This window comes from Megalops cyprinoides, chromosome 9 (assembly GCF_013368585.1).
Source record: "Megalops cyprinoides isolate fMegCyp1 chromosome 9, fMegCyp1.pri, whole genome shotgun sequence".
Classification (NCBI taxonomy): domain Eukaryota; kingdom Metazoa; phylum Chordata; class Actinopteri; order Elopiformes; family Megalopidae; genus Megalops; species Megalops cyprinoides.
Genome location: NC_050591.1, coordinates 29,829,324 through 29,851,796, shown reverse-complemented (window position 1 = coordinate 29,851,796; position 22,473 = coordinate 29,829,324). Strand labels below are relative to the sequence as shown.

At 43.4% G+C, this 22,473-nt stretch overlaps 1 protein-coding gene across 3 annotated transcripts; it reads right to left on the bottom strand.

Annotated features, from left to right (window-relative positions):
- Positions 1-490: 490 nt before the first annotated feature.
- Positions 491-21,390, bottom strand: LOC118783379 (synaptojanin-1-like). Of its 3 annotated transcripts, none has more exons than XM_036537225.1 (28): positions 21,322-21,390; positions 19,976-20,138; positions 19,304-19,390; positions 17,757-18,024; positions 17,197-17,422; positions 16,798-16,881; positions 15,528-15,589; positions 14,224-14,320; positions 13,767-13,942; positions 13,268-13,349; positions 12,798-12,944; positions 12,290-12,455; positions 11,713-11,904; positions 11,490-11,574; positions 10,094-10,234; positions 9,096-9,288; positions 8,501-8,659; positions 8,222-8,378; positions 7,989-8,106; positions 7,477-7,689; positions 7,121-7,199; positions 6,844-7,000; positions 5,984-6,181; positions 5,573-5,704; positions 4,300-4,334; positions 3,923-4,127; positions 3,381-3,652; positions 491-2,657 (listed from the first exon to the last, which is right to left on the bottom strand). In XM_036537225.1, exons 2-28 carry the CDS (start codon positions 20,097-20,099, stop codon positions 1,866-1,868), a joined length of 4,647 nt encoding a protein of 1,548 aa, XP_036393118.1. In that variant the 5' UTR covers positions 20,100-20,138; positions 21,322-21,390; the 3' UTR covers positions 491-1,865. The 3 variants fall into 3 exon arrangements, with proteins under 3 accessions (XP_036393118.1, XP_036393120.1, XP_036393119.1); XM_036537227.1 differs by having other exon boundaries at positions 7,989-8,103; XM_036537226.1 differs by having other exon boundaries at positions 19,976-20,161; positions 21,322-21,363.
- Between the last annotated feature and the right edge of the window lie 1,083 nt (positions 21,391-22,473).

Below are 22,473 nucleotides of genomic sequence, written 5' to 3'. Positions count from 1 at the left end.
TTACGCAAAATGGCTCCGGTATTCAGATTTGTTTTAGAATTGATCTGTAAACATAATTGAGCAGCCTTCCATCTATTGGCTCCCCCTTGAAGAAAAATGCAGGCTTCTGGTGAACTGTTATAGTGAATTCCTAACAGCTTAAAATTTTAACATGTGTACTACTTTTCTAGCAAGCTGCTGCAGTGACATTCACGCAAACTTGTGATAAACAGTTGTGGTAAACAGAGGCAGCCAACTTATGATGAACATCTATGGAAGTACAATAGCTAACTATTGTTTACCCCTTATAATTGGTGCCAGCATTTGCCAGTATCACTTATTTTATAAAAATGTATATGTGCACACATATATACATACACGTCATCAATTTCATCCATATATATATTTCATCCAATCATTTCACATCTCATATCTCATCTCTTCTCTTACAAACTGAAAACACACAAAATTATACAAAATTGTATGGTTGAAAAATAGGATACTTGGGGTTTAGATGGAAATGAAATGTATCCAGCTGCTAGAAAATGAGGTTGGATATCAATGTTTAATCCTCACACACACCCACACACCATTAATGATTAGACAGAACAAAAACAAACTTCCTGCCATACCACTTTGCACATCTCAAATGTACTCATATACAAAATAATGAAATGATCTGCCATACTTTCACTACCTCCTGTCAGGCATGATCTCAAACCCTCCTCCAGCCATGGTACAGTTACAGCCAGCTTGACCAAGGGCTGCTCAATAAAGCCACCGCTATGTAAAAATGTGTGCCACCGTGTGGTCATAGCAAGAACAGTACCTGATATTAAGCAAACTGTTTGAACATTGTTAATTCTTTTTTAAAGTAAAACCAGCTCCCAGAGTCGCTGAAAGGAATGCATGTCCAGTGTGTGCAGAAATTTCAGGAGCGGGTGTATAACCAAAGCCTTGTACTGCTCCTGCTGTCTCAGCTGTTTGACCCGCCCACAGCCTGGTGTCATCGGAACAGCTGAGCAGTGCATTCAACATGACCATTTGGTAATGGCAGTCTGCAGTTGAGGCTTAGATACACAAGGCCCAACAGCAGCTCAAGTGTGAGATCTTCACTGCAGGAGATCTCCGCTGACGTACATTTGTTAAAACATTACAAAAAGTGATCAGAAAGGACCCTGAGATTCTGTTTGGTTCAGAATGACATGAGCAAATGCTTCTTTGACAAACCGATGAGTGGAGAGAGAACTGTGATGAAAAGATGGGGAAAATGTAATCCATCTATACCCCAGTTTTCCGTAGCTGATGACAACCATTGCTCTCCAGCGTAATTCCCATAAACGCAAAGCTGCTGCATATTTGGTTTGACCATCCCGTTTAAGTCTGTATTTTCAAGGCTATGTTCAGTTTTGATGTGTGTATTCATGTTGGAAAGGTAGTCAATATTTAGAAACACACTATTTGAACCAATATATCACTGGGAGCAATGTGGTCATACAACTACATATTGCACCAAATTCACACAAAAAGTGTTATATATGTATACAAGCATAAAAACACATCTATATATAGACATACAGCAGATGTACACAGAGACGCAGTTCCACTCAGAATAAAATGCACATCAAATTATGGTGTGTAAATTACTTGACAGAAGCTTGACAACTAATTTTGCAAGCAAATTAAAAGAAACCCATGTTACCAAAGCACTGTCAGAAGTGTCTCTTCAAAAAATCCCTTATGCATATAACATTTCCCCTCCCACCATTTTTGATTAAGAAAAAATATTTATGATTCTGATCAAATACATTTCTAAATGACTTACACAGTATGTACACAATTTTTTTTCTCCAAAATAATATTCTACACCATTTAAGTCAGTTTCCCTATCTTTCTGTGAAATCCTTGGAGGAAACGCTATTGCTTGGTCTCAGTGGAATTTGAGGGTTTCCTGAGTTTGCCCTTGCAGGAATAGGAGGGGGGATTCCTGAGAACACAGAGGGAGGAGGGGCTCCCCAGTTGAGGGTGGAGTCAAACCCAGAGGTGGGGAAGATGCCCTGTGTGTGTGGAGGGGCGATGCTAACGCTGGGGGCGGCGCTGGGCAGGGGCGGGGCCACGGCTGCCTGAGGCCTCCCCGGCACAGAAAAGTCGGAGTCATCATCGAATGTCACCCACTGCTGGACGCGCGCGGCTGGGGCGGGGACCGGCTGAGGGGCCAGTAAGGAGGACGCTGACGCACTCTGATGAAGCGTGGGCTTGGAGGCTAGCGCGTGGGCGCTGAAGTCAGGGGTAAGGGAGCGCTGCTGGGTCACCGCCTGCAGGCCGGTGAAAGGGTTGGTGCTGCCCGCCGGCTGGCTGCTGGGTAGGAAGGGGTTGGGTGAGGTGCGCAGGGTCTCCTGGGACTTGCTGCGTGTGGGGACGGGGGGGCACAGCTGGAAGGAGCATGCGGTGTCCTGGCCACTGGAGAAGTCCTGCAGGGATGAGAGAGGCGTGGAGTGCAGTGACAGTGACGTGGGGAGGGGTGCGACAGACGGGGCGGGTGTCGGCCTCAGAGAGGAGCCCCTCGTTAGGGACTGGGTGTTCAGCCAGGGAGTGGACGACAGCAGGTCGGAGGTGAGTGTGTCGAAAGGGTCAGATTTCCACAGTGCATCACTCTGGAGTCCGTTCAGTCCATTAGACTGTGAAAGCAGCAACACAATCAACATTAACAACCGATACACAAAATTGGGAATGCCCATTTGAAAATGTAGCAAAAGCTGCAAACTGCTCACCAAACCTTTCCACACTAAAGCTTTGTACTACTGCGTACTGCTAAGTAACAGGCTTCAGTAGACGCTCCTTCTACTGCCACTCCACCGTGGTAATGCCATTAACAGGAACAAAAATACTGTTGCCAGATGCAAAATAAACCAAAAAATGCATCAAAATAATAACGGTGAAAATAACACTAAAGGTAAATCTAAGGTAAAATATGCAAGTTATCTAATGCATGAAGACATGTCATTGAGGCTAGAAAGATAATCTTTGCCTTTTACTGTATTTACTGATTGCTGTAGCTTTTGTGAGAGAGGGAAAGAGACATCAGGGAAACAGATACAACTAGAGAGAAATGCTAACACTGGAGTCACTAGATCACAGGGAGAATATGGTGAAATGACTAAATAAGCAAGCCATTAACCATGAATTTAAACCCTCAGGGTAGCATTCCTGGACTAACAGGTTTTAATATTGGGAAAACAAACTACAAGAACACATGAAAGAGGTCAATATTTTTTTTCCTCTGTGTCAGGTTCCTGCCATTGTATTTCATGTGTTCTTTATTTTCTTCTAATCCTCTGAAACACGAGAAAGCCTGGTTTAACCTTTCGCGACTGACAGCCCCCAGTGTGGAGGAGACTGACCTCTGAGGTGGTGGTAGGCTCTGGAGATGGGGTGTGGGAGGAGCTGCTGCTAAGGGGAGGAGTTATTGAGGCCTGAGCTGGGACAGGCTGAAGGGGAACTGGCTGGAGGGACGGCACAGGCGGGGCCGCCGGTGGCACTGTGCGCTTTGGGTGGAGCCGTGCCGGGGGTGGGGGCAGAGGCTCTGGGATGGCCTGAACAGGAGGTGTGGCTGCCTGTGGCCGCCGGGGAGGCGCCATCTCGGGCTTCAGAGGCTCCGGAAGCAAGGGCGGCACTGTCACACAAGCACGCAGGAGGAAACGTCAGGAAACCCTCACCGTTTAAGAATACAGTATCTCACATTAGCAAAGCCTATGTGGAAAACATAGGACTAATGGACAGGGTTCATTTAGGATATTTTAGGATCATTTAGGCTTAGAATTTGCAAAAAACATTCACAAAAAGATTTCTTTTGTCTACTAAATCCAGTCTGATTGGACGGGATTACAAACCAACACCAGTGCTGATGACAGGGGATGTCTCGAATGGAGTCAGTGGAAGTCACCTTGTGACGGCCCTGTTGCTGTGCTTTCAGGTTCTGTGTTGGTTTTGGGGGCCCCTGGATGAGCCTCAGGGATGGGTCTGGGGGCTCCAGGGTTGGTGGCTTTGATGGGTCTGGGAGCTCCAGGATGGACGTCTCTGATGGGTCTGGGGGCACCCTGGTGGGCTGGTGGCTGGGGCCTGAGGGTCCCTGCTCGTGGAGGAACGTTCTAAAAGAGCCCAGGGAACAGTAACCGTCACAAACATCACCGTATAATTCCATCTGCAATGTTCCTACAACACTGCAACACTCCTACAACAATGTTCCAGCAAGAAAAACTCATTTAAAGCCGAGATCCTGTTAAAAATCCGAACAGCGTGCTTGTGTTACTGGTAACTCACCGTCCTTGGGACGCCTGGAGGAGGCTGGCCGCGACCTGTGAGAAGATTAAGGCACAGCTATAATTTCAAACAGCCATGACCCCCCCCCACCAACTGGCCAATTCACTTGCATAATTCTTGAATTGAATACACAAAACGCCATCCCTTCTTAACACGACTGCCTGTGTGGTTAGATGAGTTGTGTATTTGTTATCATCCCTGAGCTGTCTTATCTGAGGCATGCAGCTTGAGTTTCACATGAACTGGGTCTGAACAGCCTGTCAGTGGGCGCAGACAATCTCTCCCAGACAGGCGTCTTTTTCACACTCTGACAACCAAAGCCAGGGCACCACTTCCAAAATGTAGTGCCCTCTTCCAGCTCCATTTTGTTTAGTGTCGGCTATATAGCTACTCCACCCACGACAATATCTATCAATAAGGTCCAACTGAAGAACAGTCTCAGGCCACATTCTGGCTAAAAGAAACTGTGAGAACAGCATCACAACAGTTAACCACCACATAGTGCTGCTGTACACAAGTCTCTTGCTACTTAGCTAGGAAGCTAAGCTTCCTCACGTTTTTGTGCGTGGATTGCTAGTTTACTTTGATTAGCAAGAAAGCATCAAAATTGTTTATAGCTGCAGCATTTTTATACTATGTTAACTTCAGCCCACTTGACAGTTAAGCCTACAGTGACAAACTAGTTGCTTCAATTTGTTATGTACATGGGATATCTCTATCCCAATGACAGCTAGCTGGCAACCACAGCTTGCTAACAGAGACTATGGGTAGCACCTGCTTATAAACAAAACACATGCTTATGCATTCTATAGACTTACATGAAGTTCATAGATAGAACATGACATAGAACATGACATAGATAACATGAAGTTCTATATAGAAATAAAACTTGTTTTTCGTGAAAAGTAGGAGAAAGCACTATTTGCAAAAAGATTATTGGCTAGTGCGAAAAGTCACATCATTTTCACAAACACAGTGCCTGCTTTGACAACATGTCCTCACGCCTGGCACCGAGTCATTCCTGCGAAGGACTCATCGACAGACCATCCCACACAGGCACACCACAGCCAGCTGCTCTCAGTGCCGGCTTTGTAATGATGGTGGGGAAACAAGAGAACACTGTCAGCCTAGCCAGCCTCTCACATTCTAACACTCACTGATGCTCTGTAACAAGATGTTCAGACGGAGCGGATCCGCACTGTTTAATGGCCACCCTTCCGAAGAGGGAAGAGAAACGCTGAAAACAAAACCGAACACATGCATGGTATTTTACCTGAGGGAGGCGGGGGCCTCTGGGGGGGTGCCGGCCGGGAAGGGGGTGCACTGGGTCGTGGGGGTGGGGGTCGTTTGGGCTCCAGCCCTTGAGATGAGGGGGCACTGATTGGCTGGGGATCAGCAGGCATGTCTGAGACAAAGAGATATAGAGTTCTTAGGTACCTGAAAGTGGTCATTAGGGGGTCACAGCAGCAGTTTCTCTACACATCTGGAATGTGGGTCAAGCCTTTAAATACAGACACGCACCTTACAGTGTACCGTACTGATATGATTCTAGAATTGTCCTTTTTTAAAACATGTATAATCATACTTAAAATAAATGAAATCGCATGGTAAAAATGACTGAAATTCTGTACTAAGGGTTTATAGTTTTTCACCAATTAAGCCATGACAGAACAGCCTGCATTACCCTGCCAGGGTCCTGCAGGCCGCGGGGGCGGGGCTGCTCGGGTGGGCCAGCTGGGGGGTGCAGGGTCCAGCGTGGGGGAGGGACAGGGGCTGCTCCTGGGTGAAGAGGTGGGCGATGTTCCAGGCCCTGTGCCCACGCCAGGCTGCAGTTGCTGGGACACAGCCTCCTCCACCTCCTCACTGTAGTCTTCCACATCATCTGCCACAAGGACAACCACACATGGCAGTCAGACCATCGCTGTGACTCACTGGCACTAAGGAAACATTAAACCAGTAGAAGTACAAGCAGAACTGCACTCACACTATGGGGTGATAAAACTGATAATGAATTGAAAGCAGAACTTAAAACAGTTAGCACTATTCAAAAATATCATGCTAAATCACAACAAAGCACAGTAGTGTCTTCTCTTTGAGGTATTACCTTATTTTAGCAATTATGATAGTTAAATGTTATGTGGTGGGCTGAATGAAATGTTTAGTGATATTTATACGGTTACGAATACACAAGGCAAGACAAGAGGACCTTGTGGTTGAAACATATGACAGCCGAATGTTATGAGCGCCACAAAAGAAACTGGGTAATCTCCCAATTCGTGCTTTTCCATTTTAGTTCTCCATTGTAATTGCTGTCATAAGCTCTTCCAAATAACCACTGTTGGTACCTACACACTATGAGCCTTATACTGGCAAATTATCACACACTGTTTTTTTAACAAAGGTGTGGTCATTGTGTATAACTGCCGGTTGGGCCGAATGGAAACAAACAACAACTACAGAAGGTGGAAGACAGCCCTGCAGCAGAGGCTGAAATTTACTTCCTGTTCCTGTTAGATATGCTATCACCATATGAGTGTTATATACCCTCCATGTCGTAGTCTCCACCCAGGTCAGCATCCTCGGCCAGCAGAGTGGAGCCCGAGGAGGATGGGACTTCGCCGAAGTCCGCACTCATATCACCCTCCAAGCTCCTGGCCCAGTCGGGATTTTTCAGCTGCACCTCGATGGTCTTCCCAAGAATCTGTGCACAAACAGGCACTGCTCACTCTTTCCTCACAGTTTCATTTTTCGCTGTCTGAGGAAACTAGCAGAGTGTGCCAAAATTCGTTTTCATTGTTATTTGTTGCGGTCAGAAACTCACTGTGGTGGCATTCAGGGATAGTGCAGCCAGGGCGGAGTAGCCATCGAGAAATGTGACCAAGACTTTCTCCTCCACGAATCTGACAACACAGAAGGCCAAACAGTTATATTAAAAATTTGTAGTCTCTGCCTATGCTGTAGATTGACCCATGTAAGTGTGAGGTACATGCCTCATATGGAGCATAGTCAGAGAACTCAAGCATAGACTTATTCGGTCATTACTACAATAACTATGGTTAATCAGTTGGTTTAGAATTTAAACCGATACTGACTCAACTGAACAGTCTTAAGCGTTAATGTCATTAAGAATAGACATTAAGTCATTAACACCACACAGCTCTTTCACTCAGTCTTCACCTGATGAGAATGACCTCCCCAAAGGCTGCAAACTCATTGAGCAGGTGTTCAATCATGGCGTCGTCAAAGCAGTCCCCCTCTCCGGCGTCCCACAGGGACACGAGCACTGTGCCATCTGGCGGTCCCTGGAGTTCCATCACCTCCCTATAAACCTGGTAACGGGCCTCTGCGTCCACCTCCAGAACATCAACATCTATGATGGCTACGACCGGCCTGCAAAACAACGCGCAAAGCATTACACATTAACATCCTGCAGACATCAGACAAACAGCGGCAAAGCACACAGATGTGTAATACGATACGATGAATGCAATGTTATGAATATAATTCTTCGTACTGTGCATGTGAATGACATACAAGTAGCTGCGTACAAAAAGTTTGTTTTTATTGTCTTTGCATAAGGAAGGGCTATCCTCATACAGGAGGGGAATAAAGTGATCTAGTCTTATCCAGCCAAACACAAAAGGAGCTTTAGTGACAAGATCAACTCCCAATGACATCAGAGCCTTTACCTATGATCTGACATCTTCAGTTCTGCTCTGCCATAATATTGAAGAGTTCCTGGACTCCAAAAGCGTTCAAGCTCCTCATCACTAACAGTTGCATGCACCAGATCCGTCTCTTCATCTGCTGAATGCATAAACACACAGTGTTTGATCAGGGGACAGTAGGTGAACGTACTCAGGACCACCATTAACTGGTGGAAACATAAGCTATGGTAATAAAACATTACAGTGAACCTTACCAGGACTGAGATAGTTCCATTTCCTTCTTTTCCAGAGCACACGGTCTGTCCACGCAGGTGTTCGACACTTCTCACTGGTGTCATATTCATCTGAGAACAAGTCGTACTTATAGGTGGGTGGGAACTGTATTGGTCCTTCAATAAACCCTTTGAAAACCTGGGAAGATGGCCATATAAAAAAATGCCAACTATAATGAGATGCAAAGTACTCAAAAGGAAGGAACAGAACTGAGCTATTTCTGACTGACTTCATCATTTACTGATGGACTGAACCCACACCTGTCCAGCGTCCCTCTGCTCCTTGAGCTGGTCGCTGGCTGTCAGGGTCTCCCATTTCTGCTTTCCAACCAGTTCTTTCACCTCCTCGCCAGACAGATTGATGCGGTAGTTGAAGTCTCCGCACCAGAAAATGTAATCGTGGGAGTGCAACATCCTGCCCTGGACACACGGCACAGCACAGCAGACTCATAACAAGAGCTTAGGTAATCTGTAACTTCATCAAAGAGTCCTCTGAGGGCAATACTAAATGACCTCTGGTAACTGTTTTCTGAAGGGGTCTCAGCTTTTGAATTCATATGCCTGCTTTGATGTCTGCTTCTGAGAACCTTGCCATCCACATAGACACACCCACAAAGAGCATGTTGTACTGTATATAATTATAATTAAATTATTAACTTGCTTACCATGCTTTTACAAAGCTTACACATTAGTAAGTCTACATCAGTATCCCTGGTTATTTACTGAAGCAATTGAGACAGAATTCTTTACTTCATGTTGTGACTTCATCCCACTCTGAATTAGAACCTGTAGCGTTGTGGTGACGAGTCCCATCTGCTCAGCCCTGTTGCCTGTCATACCGCACTGCTATAGTTACCATGGGGAAGCTGAGTTTGCGGGAGATCTCGTTGTAGTCGTCGTTTCTCTCCTTGACCTGCGACTGGCCAGCGGCGAAGTGCGAGCAGACGAAGCAGATGCTGCTGGAGTGGAAGAGCATGCGAACGGCCACCGCCCCCTTGTTCCCCGTGGCTCCGCCCATGCCAGTCTTCACAGTGTCAATGGCAACGTCCCTGAAAACAGCACAGACGGGCTTCAGCTGACACTCAATCCGTTTGTACGAAGCGCTTCGTTGAATTCCATCTTACTTCCATTTAAATGACATAATTTCCAATTTAATTTATTTTTCAGTTCAATGTTATTGTACCCAATCCTACTAAAATTCCAGCCAAACTGACTTGTTCTGGTGTGTCAGGCACGTCAATTTGCCTTTTCATTTTGTATTTCAGCTTTCCACAATTTCAATAACGATCACATATAGAATATGCAGTTAAGTACTTTAATAAAATGCACATTGTGTAAAACCTGAAATATTAATGATTTTCAAACGATTAACTAATTAATATTGGTGGGTGACTTTTTGCAAAATCAAACAGAACTGATGAGTTCTGGACTTGACCCCATTTGAATCACAACTGATTCCTTAATTCAGAATCAACCCCAACATTGTGACATACTGTTCAGATACAATTATGTCAAAAGGATAAAATCCAGCCTTGCAATTTCTAGCTCTCCATCAGCTATTTGTTCAATTCTAGCTCATGATACTGTTGCCTTACTTGTATCGTTCTGTATCAGATCGAGACATACTTCTCCTTTTTAATTCCTGTTCAGAGCAACGGTCTCTGTGTTTAACCAGGTTAAGTGGGAACTGATGACACATTTGTGGAAAGTACACAATAAAAAAACCTGGTCTAATTGATATACTTATATTAAGAAGAGCTTATTTTTTGCTAGGATGACTATAAAGGAGGAGCAACAGAGAAATGAAAATCAATGCAGCTGAAAGATCATGAAGGCAGGTTCAGACATACATACCGAATGAATGGTGCATGCTGGGGCCGAATGAAAATAAAGAGACAAACTCCCACAAGCTGTTCTGAGGCTAGCAGAACATATTTGTGATCCCTTGAGACAGTCTTCTGCAGTTCAGTTGCCCAGAGCTTCTGATTGGTAGTGCTGTGAGAGGGTAGTGTAGTTAGATACTAACACAGAGCCTGATGAATGGTGCTGGCACAGGTCAAACAAGTATAATACATATTGACAGATATGTATAATCAAGTACTTTTAAGTTCAATAACATGATTTGTAAGCACAAACACAATGTTATGAAAAACCATTTGCATTTGCAACCATTGCATTATTCATGCCAGTCCACTGTTATTAGCTGCAAAAATCACATAGAGTAATTTCATCTATTGATAATTAGCTTAAGCGATACCATTGGTTACAGAGGTAGCCAGCTGATCACTATTGCTAGAAAATTAAAAATGGTTTTAGAATAACTACATTACATTTTATATATATATATATATATATATATATATATATGTATGTTATATACCACATGTTAGGTGGTTCCTTAGCTTACAGTTCAGTGGGTATTCAAATGGAAGTGCACAAAGCTATTTCAGGGGCAGAGAACATATTTTCGTTTCTCAGTTTCGACTCGCTCGAACAGGTCTGAACAAGACATTTCTTCTCTCCAGTGAATTACAAGTATGAGGAAACTTAACTTTCAATCTGTAACAAATCAGTATTTTTACATTCTTAATTTAAGTCCTCAACGCATATTCTTATGGCTGATCCACACAAATCGAGGCATCTGTACTTTTATGGGGCTGTCAGCTGAAATTCCCAAGTCGCCAGCATGCACAGTAAGTCTGATAAACCCATACAGAGAGAGATGGCAAAATGCATTCTGGTGTTTGTATGATACTTCGATTGCTTCAGAGATGGTAACGAAATCAGAGAAGAACTTCAAATTAGCTTGATTTACTGTGAGAAACAAGACATACTTATAAAAGTGCAACTGAAATCCACTTAAATGAACCATTCCATAACAGCAAATGGGTTAAACCTGTTTTTCCCCTTTTCCTTCCCTGCAGTTTCCTCTAATTGTCAATGTTGAGAACTACTAAGTATTACACTAGTTAGGACACATTATGAAGACAAAAGCCCACAGAAGAACAATGCATTTTACAGATCTTTTTCAGCACACTCTCATGAATCTCATCATTGTGGTGCTCATGGCATTCTTAGAATTCTACTAGTTAAAAGGTTGACAAATATCATGATTGTCCAATTTGTTGGAATCAAGTGTAAATTTCTCTGTACTTTCTCTAAACCACACAACATTTTCTGGATAATGTCCAAATTGCAAAAAAACTGCAGGGCAAAAGTAACAAGAGACACATACAAAAGCATGCCTCACCTGGCACTGACAATGTTGCCTGCGTTCAGTTCTACCATTTCTTCAAATCCAATGGCAAAAATGTCTATAGGGTTGGCTTTACTACCTAAAAATCAACCAGACAACACATCTTCAGAATGGTCAGGTCATGTAAGAAAGACAAAAAAACAACAGAAATGTGAATAAACATGTGAAACAACTATCCACACAACAGGTTCAACAACCCCAACGGACTGACGCTCACCTCGAAAACTCGCATTCTGCGCTAACTTTGGGGCATCCAGCAGCCACTCATAGAGCATCTCGCTGCGGTAGTTAATGCTGCGGATCTGCTTCCCGCCGTTGACATTCCAGGTGCCCACACACACCCTCACCTGCCTGGGCCTGGTGAACCTGTGCTGGCTCTCACACATCCCCAGGAGAACCCCAGGGGACGCTGCAACGGGAGACAACAAGCACACTTCTTTGTGGAGGAATAACAAAAACACAACACATGCCAGTGCCAGGCAATATTATACGTGAAAGGAACAAAAGCCCAGTACATAAATAATACATAAAACAGCAATATTGGATTGAAAAGGGTGATCAAAAGACCTCCAAATACGTGCAATGGTACTAGACAACAGTTACTGTACCTAATTGTAAAACTGGTTAAGAAACTAACTGCTGAAGCATTTGGGAGCTATAGCACACAGACATTAGCTGGAGAGGTGACACAAATACTATGAATCCAGCTGGTCAGAGTGGGATAATAGCAGGTGCTGGCCACACAGTGCAACTCTGCTCCTCACTTTTCAGCATGCACTGGGCGTCTCGTGTACCGTTCAGACTGCTGGTGGTGAGCAGGGCTCTGGCTTTGTCCGCGAGGTCAGTGTTCAGAGTGCTGCCCAGGCGCAGGCAGTCGATAGCCTCCTGCTTGGAGCTGTCAAAGAAGTTGTTCTGGATGGTTCTGGTGACCGAACGAGCACCATCTTTCAGCTTTCCGCCCTGTAGGGAAATCATAGGAAGGGAAGAATGTTTTTTGCGGAAATGTGAGAAACAACTGTAAAGTTAAATCATTCTCCTGTATCACAGTATTTTTTTGACTTCTGGTAGAGGGCTTAATAGACAAGCCGGAGAGATAGTTAAATTGGTAACTTCATTAGCTGACTGGCACTACTAAAAAGAACCAAGCTAATGATTTAGCAAGACACCATTTTTCTCACTGTGAGAAAAGATTTGAGCATTTTTCCATAACTCCACAAAGACAGTGGGACATCTGACCACTTTCCATGACTTCTCAGGATGTGAATTTTTCATGGGTTTTGAAGGACCACGGGGAAGCCTGACCTTAGCCTTTCCTTCCAGCGCTCCTGTCCCAGCATAGATCTTGCTGATGGAGTCCCCATTCAGAGACCACATGGTGCGGAAAGCTTCCTGGAAACGGCCCACCAGCTTCTCTGTCAGCCCCAGGTCCTCCAGCTGTTGCTGGACCATCTGTATGGAAGTACAAGAAACACCCAGTCAATGACATTCAGGGCATTCATAGCAGTTCCCAATCACTGAAATTACACTGGATATACTAAACAAGTAAGTCTATTAATAAAGAATACAGATATCAGTAAATCTAAGCGAATGACCTTTGTCTTAAAGATTATTTTTCCAGAGAGTCAAATACTTGCCAGTTCAACAAAGACAGGACAACCACCAGTATTCTTAATATGCTGAGTGAGACTCCACTAAAGCCTTCCGGTTGTGTCTACTGACACTATTTTCCACACACAAACTTGATGACTTACTGGTAACTTGGATTTGCTCACCTCTAGTCCAAAGAATGTTTGCACACTGTTGGTTCTATCCAGGCAATCCAGACAATTAACACGGATGGTACCAGTCTGGCATCTGAGACAAAAAAAAACGACTGGTATGACAAGAGGAAAGAGACACTTCCCTGTTTAGGTATGTGTAGACATCACAACTGTCAAATGCAACATAAGCACTATAGAGCTGACTGCATGAAGGGACGGCAGTGTAGCATAGTGGTTAATTAAGGAGCAGGACTCGTAACCGAAAGGTTGCCGGTTCGATTCCTCGCTGGGACACTGCTGCTGTACCCTTGGGCAAGGAACTCACTAAATTGCACACAACTGCCTCACTAAATATCCAGCTGCATAAATTGATAATATTGTAAAGAACTGTAACTGTAAAAGATGCTCTGGATAAGATCGTCTGCTAAATAATGTAAGGAATGAGCTGCCTCTTTTGTTCCACCTGCAGAGGACCCCTGCACTTTGTGAGGAGTGACCCTTGCTCCCTCACCTCTGGACACCCCCTTCCCCGGAGTAGGCGAAGAAGCCGCACTCCTCCAGGAACCTGCTGACCTGAGGATGCAGGACATTTTGCAGCTTGTCCGTTTTTCCCCCCCTCACCATCTGGTGGTAGTCGAAGTTGACCATCTTCACTGCTGAGGCATGCACTGACGCCTTCAGATGACTCTGCAGGCACATATGCACAAACGGAAGATGTGAACTGCTGTCAAACCATGACACACTTTCTCTCTGAGCAAACAGTAGGCCTCAGCGCTAGCAGTTCTCCTATCTTTATGGGTGTTTAAAACACATTACAGTGTTTTAAAAGACAGACATAAAAACACAGTAAAACAGACACACTCTTGACTAGTGATCCACCAGACTAGACTTTGAAGCTTGTTTCCTAACATGGAAGAAACAGATGCACCACCAACAAAGCCGTGGAGGGCCCTGGAGGCTCCGCCCACCTGATACGCCCTGCTCAGCAGCTGCTCCCCTCCCTTGATCCCCAGCAGGTTGACCACCACCTGGTTGCCATACAGCCCTCTGAGCGAGTCGAAGTGCCTGCAGAGTTCGCCACACAGATCAGACAGACACAGACACAACCACCCGTGTCAAAACAGTACTTCCTCCAAGCGCCATAATTAGTATCTTTTACTTACATACAGTACTACATACAGAGAAGACACCCACTATTTATGAAGTCAGAGTAATTCCAGCATACCTGAGAATTTGCAAATACTGCCCTGTACTGTAACATACTGATACAAAAAGCTTAGGTGCAAAACCACTATATTTTCAGCATAAAGAGCAATGGATCAATGCAAAACACAAGGTATAAGTATGAACATTCATCTTTCAATTCAGTAAAATTCATGAGTGTACCTATGAAAACATGGGCCAGGAATGATCCAAATACTCACAACCATGAATCTACAAATTACCAGGGTCTCCCGTATTTCAACCTAAGTCACTCTACACACACATCTCCCTTTCGGACTGTTGCAGACTGTAAAATGGGAGTGCACTTTCCACACGGAAATGCTTGAGGCAGTGATGCTTATCAGAGTTTAACTACTTCCCAGCACTGGTGTGATGAATCATATCCTACAATGGCCTTCTGTTACAATGTTACATTTGCTCTTGTATTGTGCTTATTTTTCCAGAATAGTGCGCACCTGGCACTTTTTTACAGACAAAAAAGATTATTTATTGACAGTACATGCTGCTATTCCCCTCCAAATATACCATAAAGACATGCTGCTATAAAGTCATGCTGCTACTCCCCTCCAGATGTTTACAAAACTGAGTGTATTGTATATAGATATATGTTGTTTTAATTTTCTTTCTGATTTATGTACACTGTTGGTATAGGAGAAACGGCATTTCATTCTTGATTGTATGCAAGTGCATGATAAAATAGCAATAAAGGAAATCTGAACCTGAATCTGCAATAAGCCATTATCCCATAGCGCTGGTTATGATACACTTATGACAGTCATCTATAAAAATGATTAAAAGCTGACAAGGAGGAGGAACTGCAAATCTACACAACTGAAGTCCTTACATAAATATGTATATTTATTTTATGGAAGCATACATACCACTATAAAAATAAATACTGAATTGTTTATTTCTGTTGTTGGTTGCCAGCACAGGACATTTGATGCCAGGCATCTTTACAATAAGTGTTAACAGACAGTGTTTCCCAAACAGATGCTAAGCTCCCCAATCCTGGCTGGCTTGCCAGGTGGATATTTCTTTTTATTACCTTTCAAAGGCTGGTGCGTTTGCTTCAAACCCACGCGACAGCCTCACACGATGTGAGCCAACCTGTTGAGAGCAGATGCAAATAAACAGCTCTGGTGGCTTAAAAAACAAAGACACTCTCAGGGAAGTTCAAAGTTCAGCATATGTTCATTAACAATGTAAATTAAAGGTAGCAGACAGTACTGCAATGCAATGGTTTTTTTTCCATTTGAAAAAGATATTAGATCTCATTGTGGTGCCTATTATCAAGTTTAGTCCTGCCCTTTTAAAATGTAAGTGGTGCATGCTTTGACTTGTAATGGGAACTTCCGATTTCAACCCTTTGCCACTACTGGTGGTCAGTGCACAAACTCTCCGATACACTTTATCAGATGCCAAAGAAACTCATTATACAGACTGCCAAATGCTGCCTGCAATTCAGATGTCGGTCCTCTCCTCTTTCACTGCAGAGCGATGTACTGTCAAGGCCATGGGTCCTGCCATCCTGACAACACTTCCCAATCTGAGAGGATGTTGTGAAAACTTCCCTCTGTGCAATATATGAGTTCTGACAACACTCTTTGCAGGTGTTCTTCACCAAGAGCTGGGGTCACCTTCATTAGAGGAAATTGCCCTTAGGGCTCCTTTGCCTTGGAACATCTTACCATTTCCTTCAGTACAACAGTATTATACTTTGTGGGTGAAAGCCAAAAATCCTACAACAACCTTTTGTAATAAATTTATTTGAGGGTTTGACTATATACTCTATGCAAAGCACACCACTAAATGGGAGAAATAAGCAAAATAAGTCCAGGAGACTGATCAACAGTCCAACTTCATCTGTACAAAAGCCATTTCCTGTGAACTGTTGACCACTGACATCCAGACCTCAGTATAAAGTCCATCCCCATATAAATGGAAGTTTAATATCCAAACACCAGATGTAGATTCTTACCCTTATCTTTATTCTGCAAGTTACAATTTTGATTCAGCTGCAAAATATCCCCTGGATAGATGTTTTGATGGCCTGAACACTGGGGCAGTATGCACTGATGGAGAAGGCAGAGGAGTTTCCACTTCTCTGATTGGGAACATGAAGATCTATTTAACAGTACTTGCACTCGTACTTGTGGTTGTGCTTTTCCATTCTCCACTTAAATTTGTTGTACAGCTCTCCATAAAATGAAATAAAATGTCTAAATTCTGCATGGCATCACATGTTTCCAAAGTTCTATCCTGTGCTTTTTCAATGCTGACTGTGCTGTGCTGTTAAAGTGAAAGTTTGGCCGTACCTGAATACCAGGCTGCTCCCAGAACAAAGGTACAGATCCACGGATTTGAATGAAGGAAGACACCTTGTCATCTAGGAAGATCACCTGCAAATTCAGCAATTAATACATCAATCTGTTGTTTTTATGAAATCAGAGATAACACACATTTAATGCATAAGGGGCAGTATGAGTCACAAGAAACAAACAAAAAAAAAACAAATTCGTAGGCCCCAATGCTCACTCAGGGTGAGGAAACCTGCCTTAAGATGGACAAATTTCAGTGAGAGACAGAGTAAGTCACTAATCTGAAAAAAGACAATACGAAACAACCCACTTCAAAGTGACAAATACAGGATCCTCCACATTAAGGCTATTTCTTTGACAACAACATGCCACACGCACGTTTAACACGCTCCCTACCTGTTCCGTCTCCACGAAGTTGGCCACCTGGCCGTCATCGTTGATGCCGCGGACGTTGAAGCGCGTGCCGGCCCTCTCGGAGCTGAGGCGGGAGATGACACAGGCCTTGGCCTGCTGGTGGCCAGCGTAGACGGTGCGGATCTCCACCCCGCCGCACATGAGCCGGAGCAGCCACTCGTCACAGTTCACCCCATAGTGCTTCAGGTGGAGGTGCAGGGACTGGTTCCTGGCACAGAGCCAAAACCAACAGAAAGACAGCATTCATTCATTGCTATCTTTAGCACTATGGTCATAACAACCTTGATCCTGGATGAGGTTTTCATGACTGAAAAGTAATTAAAGTTATCTTACAAGAGCAGTTATTTGAACAAGACAGAGTCAATTATTACTTTTAAAATTATGGTGGCGAATCAGTGACAGTTAAGCAAAATGCTACAATGAATTGCTTGATGAATTGCTTGCTTGCAATGGCACATATTAATTTCTACCCTGCAAGACATAAAATGTTAAGTTCTACACTGTGAGACACATCATCAAATGTATTGTTGCACATCACTCACCAGAAGAAGCGGTTATCCGTTGCACCCTCCTTTATCCTGCGGTAGGCGTTGAGACTCAGATCAAAGCTCGCCCCGCTGGATGACCAGGCAAAGTAAAAGCTGCCTGAATTCAAGATCTTCCGGATGTCTACAATCTTGTCCTCGTCTGTGGGGTCATTCCTCAGCGACACAAAGTCAGTGGAAGTGACCCGGAACACTTCCGAGTCCTGTACCTTCCCCATAGACATGCACCCGGTGACCAGGACGAGGCTGTGGAGCATAGTGTCCCCTACAGGACAAGAGATGAGGCAGCTTGTAGGGAATTTTGCCTCCGAAATAGACCCTTAATGAGTTTAATCATCACAGATAATGCAAAGTTAGAGAATGGCAACACAGAATACACACTTATGGAAAAAACATCCTTTTGTATAAGGTGTTTCTCCACCATGAACTAAGATGTCATTAGCCTAATTTTTTTTTCTTTCTGCCTAAAGAAGCTGAGAATCCCAGTAATCTGAGGGGGAAATAATTTCAACACTGATATTAATTTTGTAAGAAGCAACAAGCACAGTGGTGCCATGCTGCCAAAACAACATACTCCTCTCTGATTCAGATACAAAATAATAATTATTTCCCACTGTCAAAGAATTTACAATGCATTCCCTCTATACCAGTTTTTGCTTTGCAAAGACTTTCAGCAAGAATTAGATTTGCTTTCTGTCCCTGCCAAACTTTGTTCGAACCCCAGAGAAATGTATTCTCTCCTGGGACTGTTCATATATGTCAAACACTTAAATGAGCTCACCATATCAATAATACATCCTCTCAGCAAAACTCTCTATATCAATAAGATATTAAATTCAATTTAACAGTTTAATATGCCTTGCTATTTTAAAAGAGCTTGTCCCTAGCAAGCAAGCTAGCACATATAGCCAAAGTAACTTCCTACTCTGCATGACAGCAGGTGATGTCTGGTGTTAAAAAGTCTACATTTGCATGAAACAAAGTGAAAACAACTATTACAAACCATTCAAATTCAGTAATTCCAAACTTAAATTTGCTTAGCTAGCATGTTACCGACAGAATCCAGCTTATGCTTCTAGAAAGGAAAAGCTTTGCAAACCAAACTGCAAACTCGCACCTAACTGAATAATCTGCCAGCAGCATAGTGCCAGTTTTAGAGCCAATATGCTAAAAGCATTCAATCCATTTATACTGTGTTACTACACATATAGGCTTTTCCAGTGATTATACCACTGCCTTCAAGTCACCAGGTAGGAACTACAGATCTATAATATTCTGAAATGGCCAAAAGTGTCTGACGTATAAGAGGACAGGTTTACTACTAATTATCTTTAATCTTTGTTTTGATTTCAGCTCCCTGTGTTACAATAACAGACTCTTCAAGACTCTGGAAGTCCCTAGAAGAGGACACTGCCCACAATGTTTCAAACTCTCCTATCACGAGCTAGAGTAAGCACTCTCCTTACTAAGCATTCCACTCCGTGTTAAGAGAGTGACGTGATTTGTGTACATACTGCAGAGTTCACCGAGACCTGTTAACTCACCAAGGTTGAGCTGCAGCACTCCCAGAATTCCATAGGCATCCAACATTTTAGAGTATGTGGACTTAATGGCTCCCTTCTCTGCAGCAGCTGTTGGAGGACACCCCACATAAACCTTTATTAACACCAGATTGCAGGCACATGAAGAGTTCCCTTGTTTCACGTTTAAAAGGTTTGCACAAAAACGGGACACTGGGAGAGAGAAGTTCAGTGGCTTAATAATGCGTAACAGTAAATCTTCTCATGCAACTCATTTACATCCCAAAGCACAAAAGGTGAAAATGTCAAATGACTAATGACAAAAGAGATCGGCTTGTTGACCGAGAGCAAAAAAAAAAAACTGCTGACAGAGCAAACAGCTGACACAGTTACAGTAAGCACAGGTGAAACACACATGAAGCACAAAGATCTTTACAGATAGGGTGCTGTACTACAATACATGGATAAAGTCACAGGGAATCAGAAAAAAGCACATTCACAGAGCTCCCACGTATGGCATCCTAGACAACACTCCACCGTGTTCATTACTGCAGTTGTCATCCAGATGACCAACTTTTTCAAGATGTCCATGCGATTCTGGGACGTAAAGCCTGATAGAATCAGCGGAAGCTCTGCTTTTAATAACAGAAGGTGCATGTTCTTGTTTTGCCACAGGGCATGCGATTTATTTCTTACACAGAACAGCCACTGCTCCTGACTCAAACAGCAAGCATTCTTCCCGGTTCCGTGACTCCACTATTACGCTGTATGGGGGCGGGTCCAGTTTGTGGTGAATGCGATATCCTTTGCTGAAGGCCATTGCAGGTTCCCTGGGATGACTGGACCAGTCAGGTCACGCCTAACGGAACACAGAGCCGTGACCTGTCAGTACATGCACAGTTCAACTGGGGTACAGAAGAAATGTTCACACCAAAATCACTTCTGCTCTCCAATGGATTACGCATTATATATTACTGCATTTGTAACAAAAGGGAAATGGGCGTGATCAGAGTATTAGTACATCACTCCACAACTTAACACTTCAATGACCTTACGGTTAATGTGTCCCCCCAAACCAAAAGATTGTGGGCTAAACACCTAGACAAATCATTCAAAATACTTCAAAAACAATACTAGCTAAGAAGAGATGGCTTTGGGAAGTGACATCATAATAGTCAGGGGTCCAAAGAGTGCACTTTCGCAAAGCTGCTTCTGATATGTGCATTTTAATGAGTGCATTCGAATGTGCAAAATATCAAGCCGAGATAAAGATCTTCAACTTTATTTTTTCTGGATACATACAAGGGAGGATCCCAAACAAACTCTGGAGTTTATATGGATATCGTGCTGAACATACTTGAGTCAAGCACCTTCCTCAGCTTAGTTAAAGTGAATTTGCTAGACATCTAGTCTAGCTGTCATCGAATGACCTAGATGCTCCTTAGAGCCCTTTCACTTTTACCCGTCTAGTAACATCGGAAGCCCTGTCAGAGAACGCCAGTGACAGATACGTGTTAATGTACCACATACTTCGGGAAGCGATCGATAAATTATTATGATTACTATTATTCACAACACGTCACGATTAACAATTTCCATTCCATGTACAGCTAGTTAGCCTGAACAGTCCGATTCTAGCTAACTCTAATTTAGCTAGCTAGACTTCGCCCGCAAGCTATCTGCACAGCATAGTTGAGAGCTAAAGTCCATGTTAAGTTAGGTTATTAACGCAATAGCAAAGCAAATAGCTAACGTTATTAATCTAGCTTTGTAGCCAGCTAATATATTTCCGCGGACTAAAATAATTTGCTATCACATTCACTCGTAGCTAACTTATTTAAGCTAGCAAGCTAACTAGCCAGCTACCAACTCTTCCGGCAGTAGACTAACAAAAGTTGGACTATAGCCATCAGACTGCATTCTGTTTCGAAACACCTTCCTTCGTACAGTCAAATGATATCGCACAGCACTAGAAAACAGTCGATATCCTTTGTCAATTAACCTTTTGTAAGATATTCAAAATACGTTCTCTGACACCTTACCCACTGGCTCCGTCTCCTCGGCACCAAACTTCTCAGCGTGGGCTTTGATAACAAACTCGTGTGTCCCACCCACCCAACGTAACGTCTAGTCGGCCCATTTCCAAACTTCTCGGTTAACTAGGGGCCCCTTGCGTTTGGAGGGAAATACGACAGTTCTAGCTTGCATAGCCCTGGCTGTATGGATACCAAGTTCTGGGGTTCATCAAACGACTCAAGAAAAGAGTGTACAATTTAGACTGGACAAATCAAAGAAAAAAAGGCCATTAGAGACGATGCAGCACTGCATAAGATTCCTTTGTTCGTTAACTATGTGGGCTTAGTGCTTGGATGCTAACCGACCAGGAAAAGTGGAAGTGTTCTTGTTTGTTGGTCAAAGGGCAGTGTTTCCGCAGCACAAATCGGAAAAATCAGTTCTCGAGTGCGGGGCCGCTATGCTGTATGTCCTGATCCACTGTGGTCATTAAAAGTCTCATGACACTTATCACAAAGAATAGGGGTTTCCAAAGTGTCCTGGCTAAATCCCCAATCTGACTGCATCAGTTCGGCCATCTGATTATGTCAGGTAATAAACTAATTATTTTCCTCTGGCTCCAGTTCAGCTGATGTGTGGCGAGTTTTATATTACAACACCTCCCACCAAGGTGGGGTCTAACATTGAAAAACATCTCCATACCTGTCCACATGGTCGGCTGGACATCTCCAATTTCAGAAAACAATACACATTCAAACAAGAATATCCAGTCTACACTGAGCTGCTAACGTAGCTAACTTGTGGTACAAGCTAAGGTGACAGGCTAACATTTGCTAGCTAGCGAACGAATGGCTTCATCATTTTACCTCATAAAACCATTTTACAAAAATAAACATATTGCTGTATTTTATTACAATAAAATACAGGTAATACAAACTTTATATAACACTTTCTGTGATCATTACCCACATTTAGAAATTTTTGAACATTTAAAAATCGAGAAACGGGACATAACGCCGCCTACCTGTCATTAGCAGAAATAAAACTTTGAACGAGCTGGTGGCTGGTGCGCGCGACGCAGACGTCACATCAGAGCTCATAGATACGTACCAGGCAGAGATTCAACCAAAACACAATGAAAGAGAGTGGCTTTGTGAAAATACATCACATGTTATTTACTC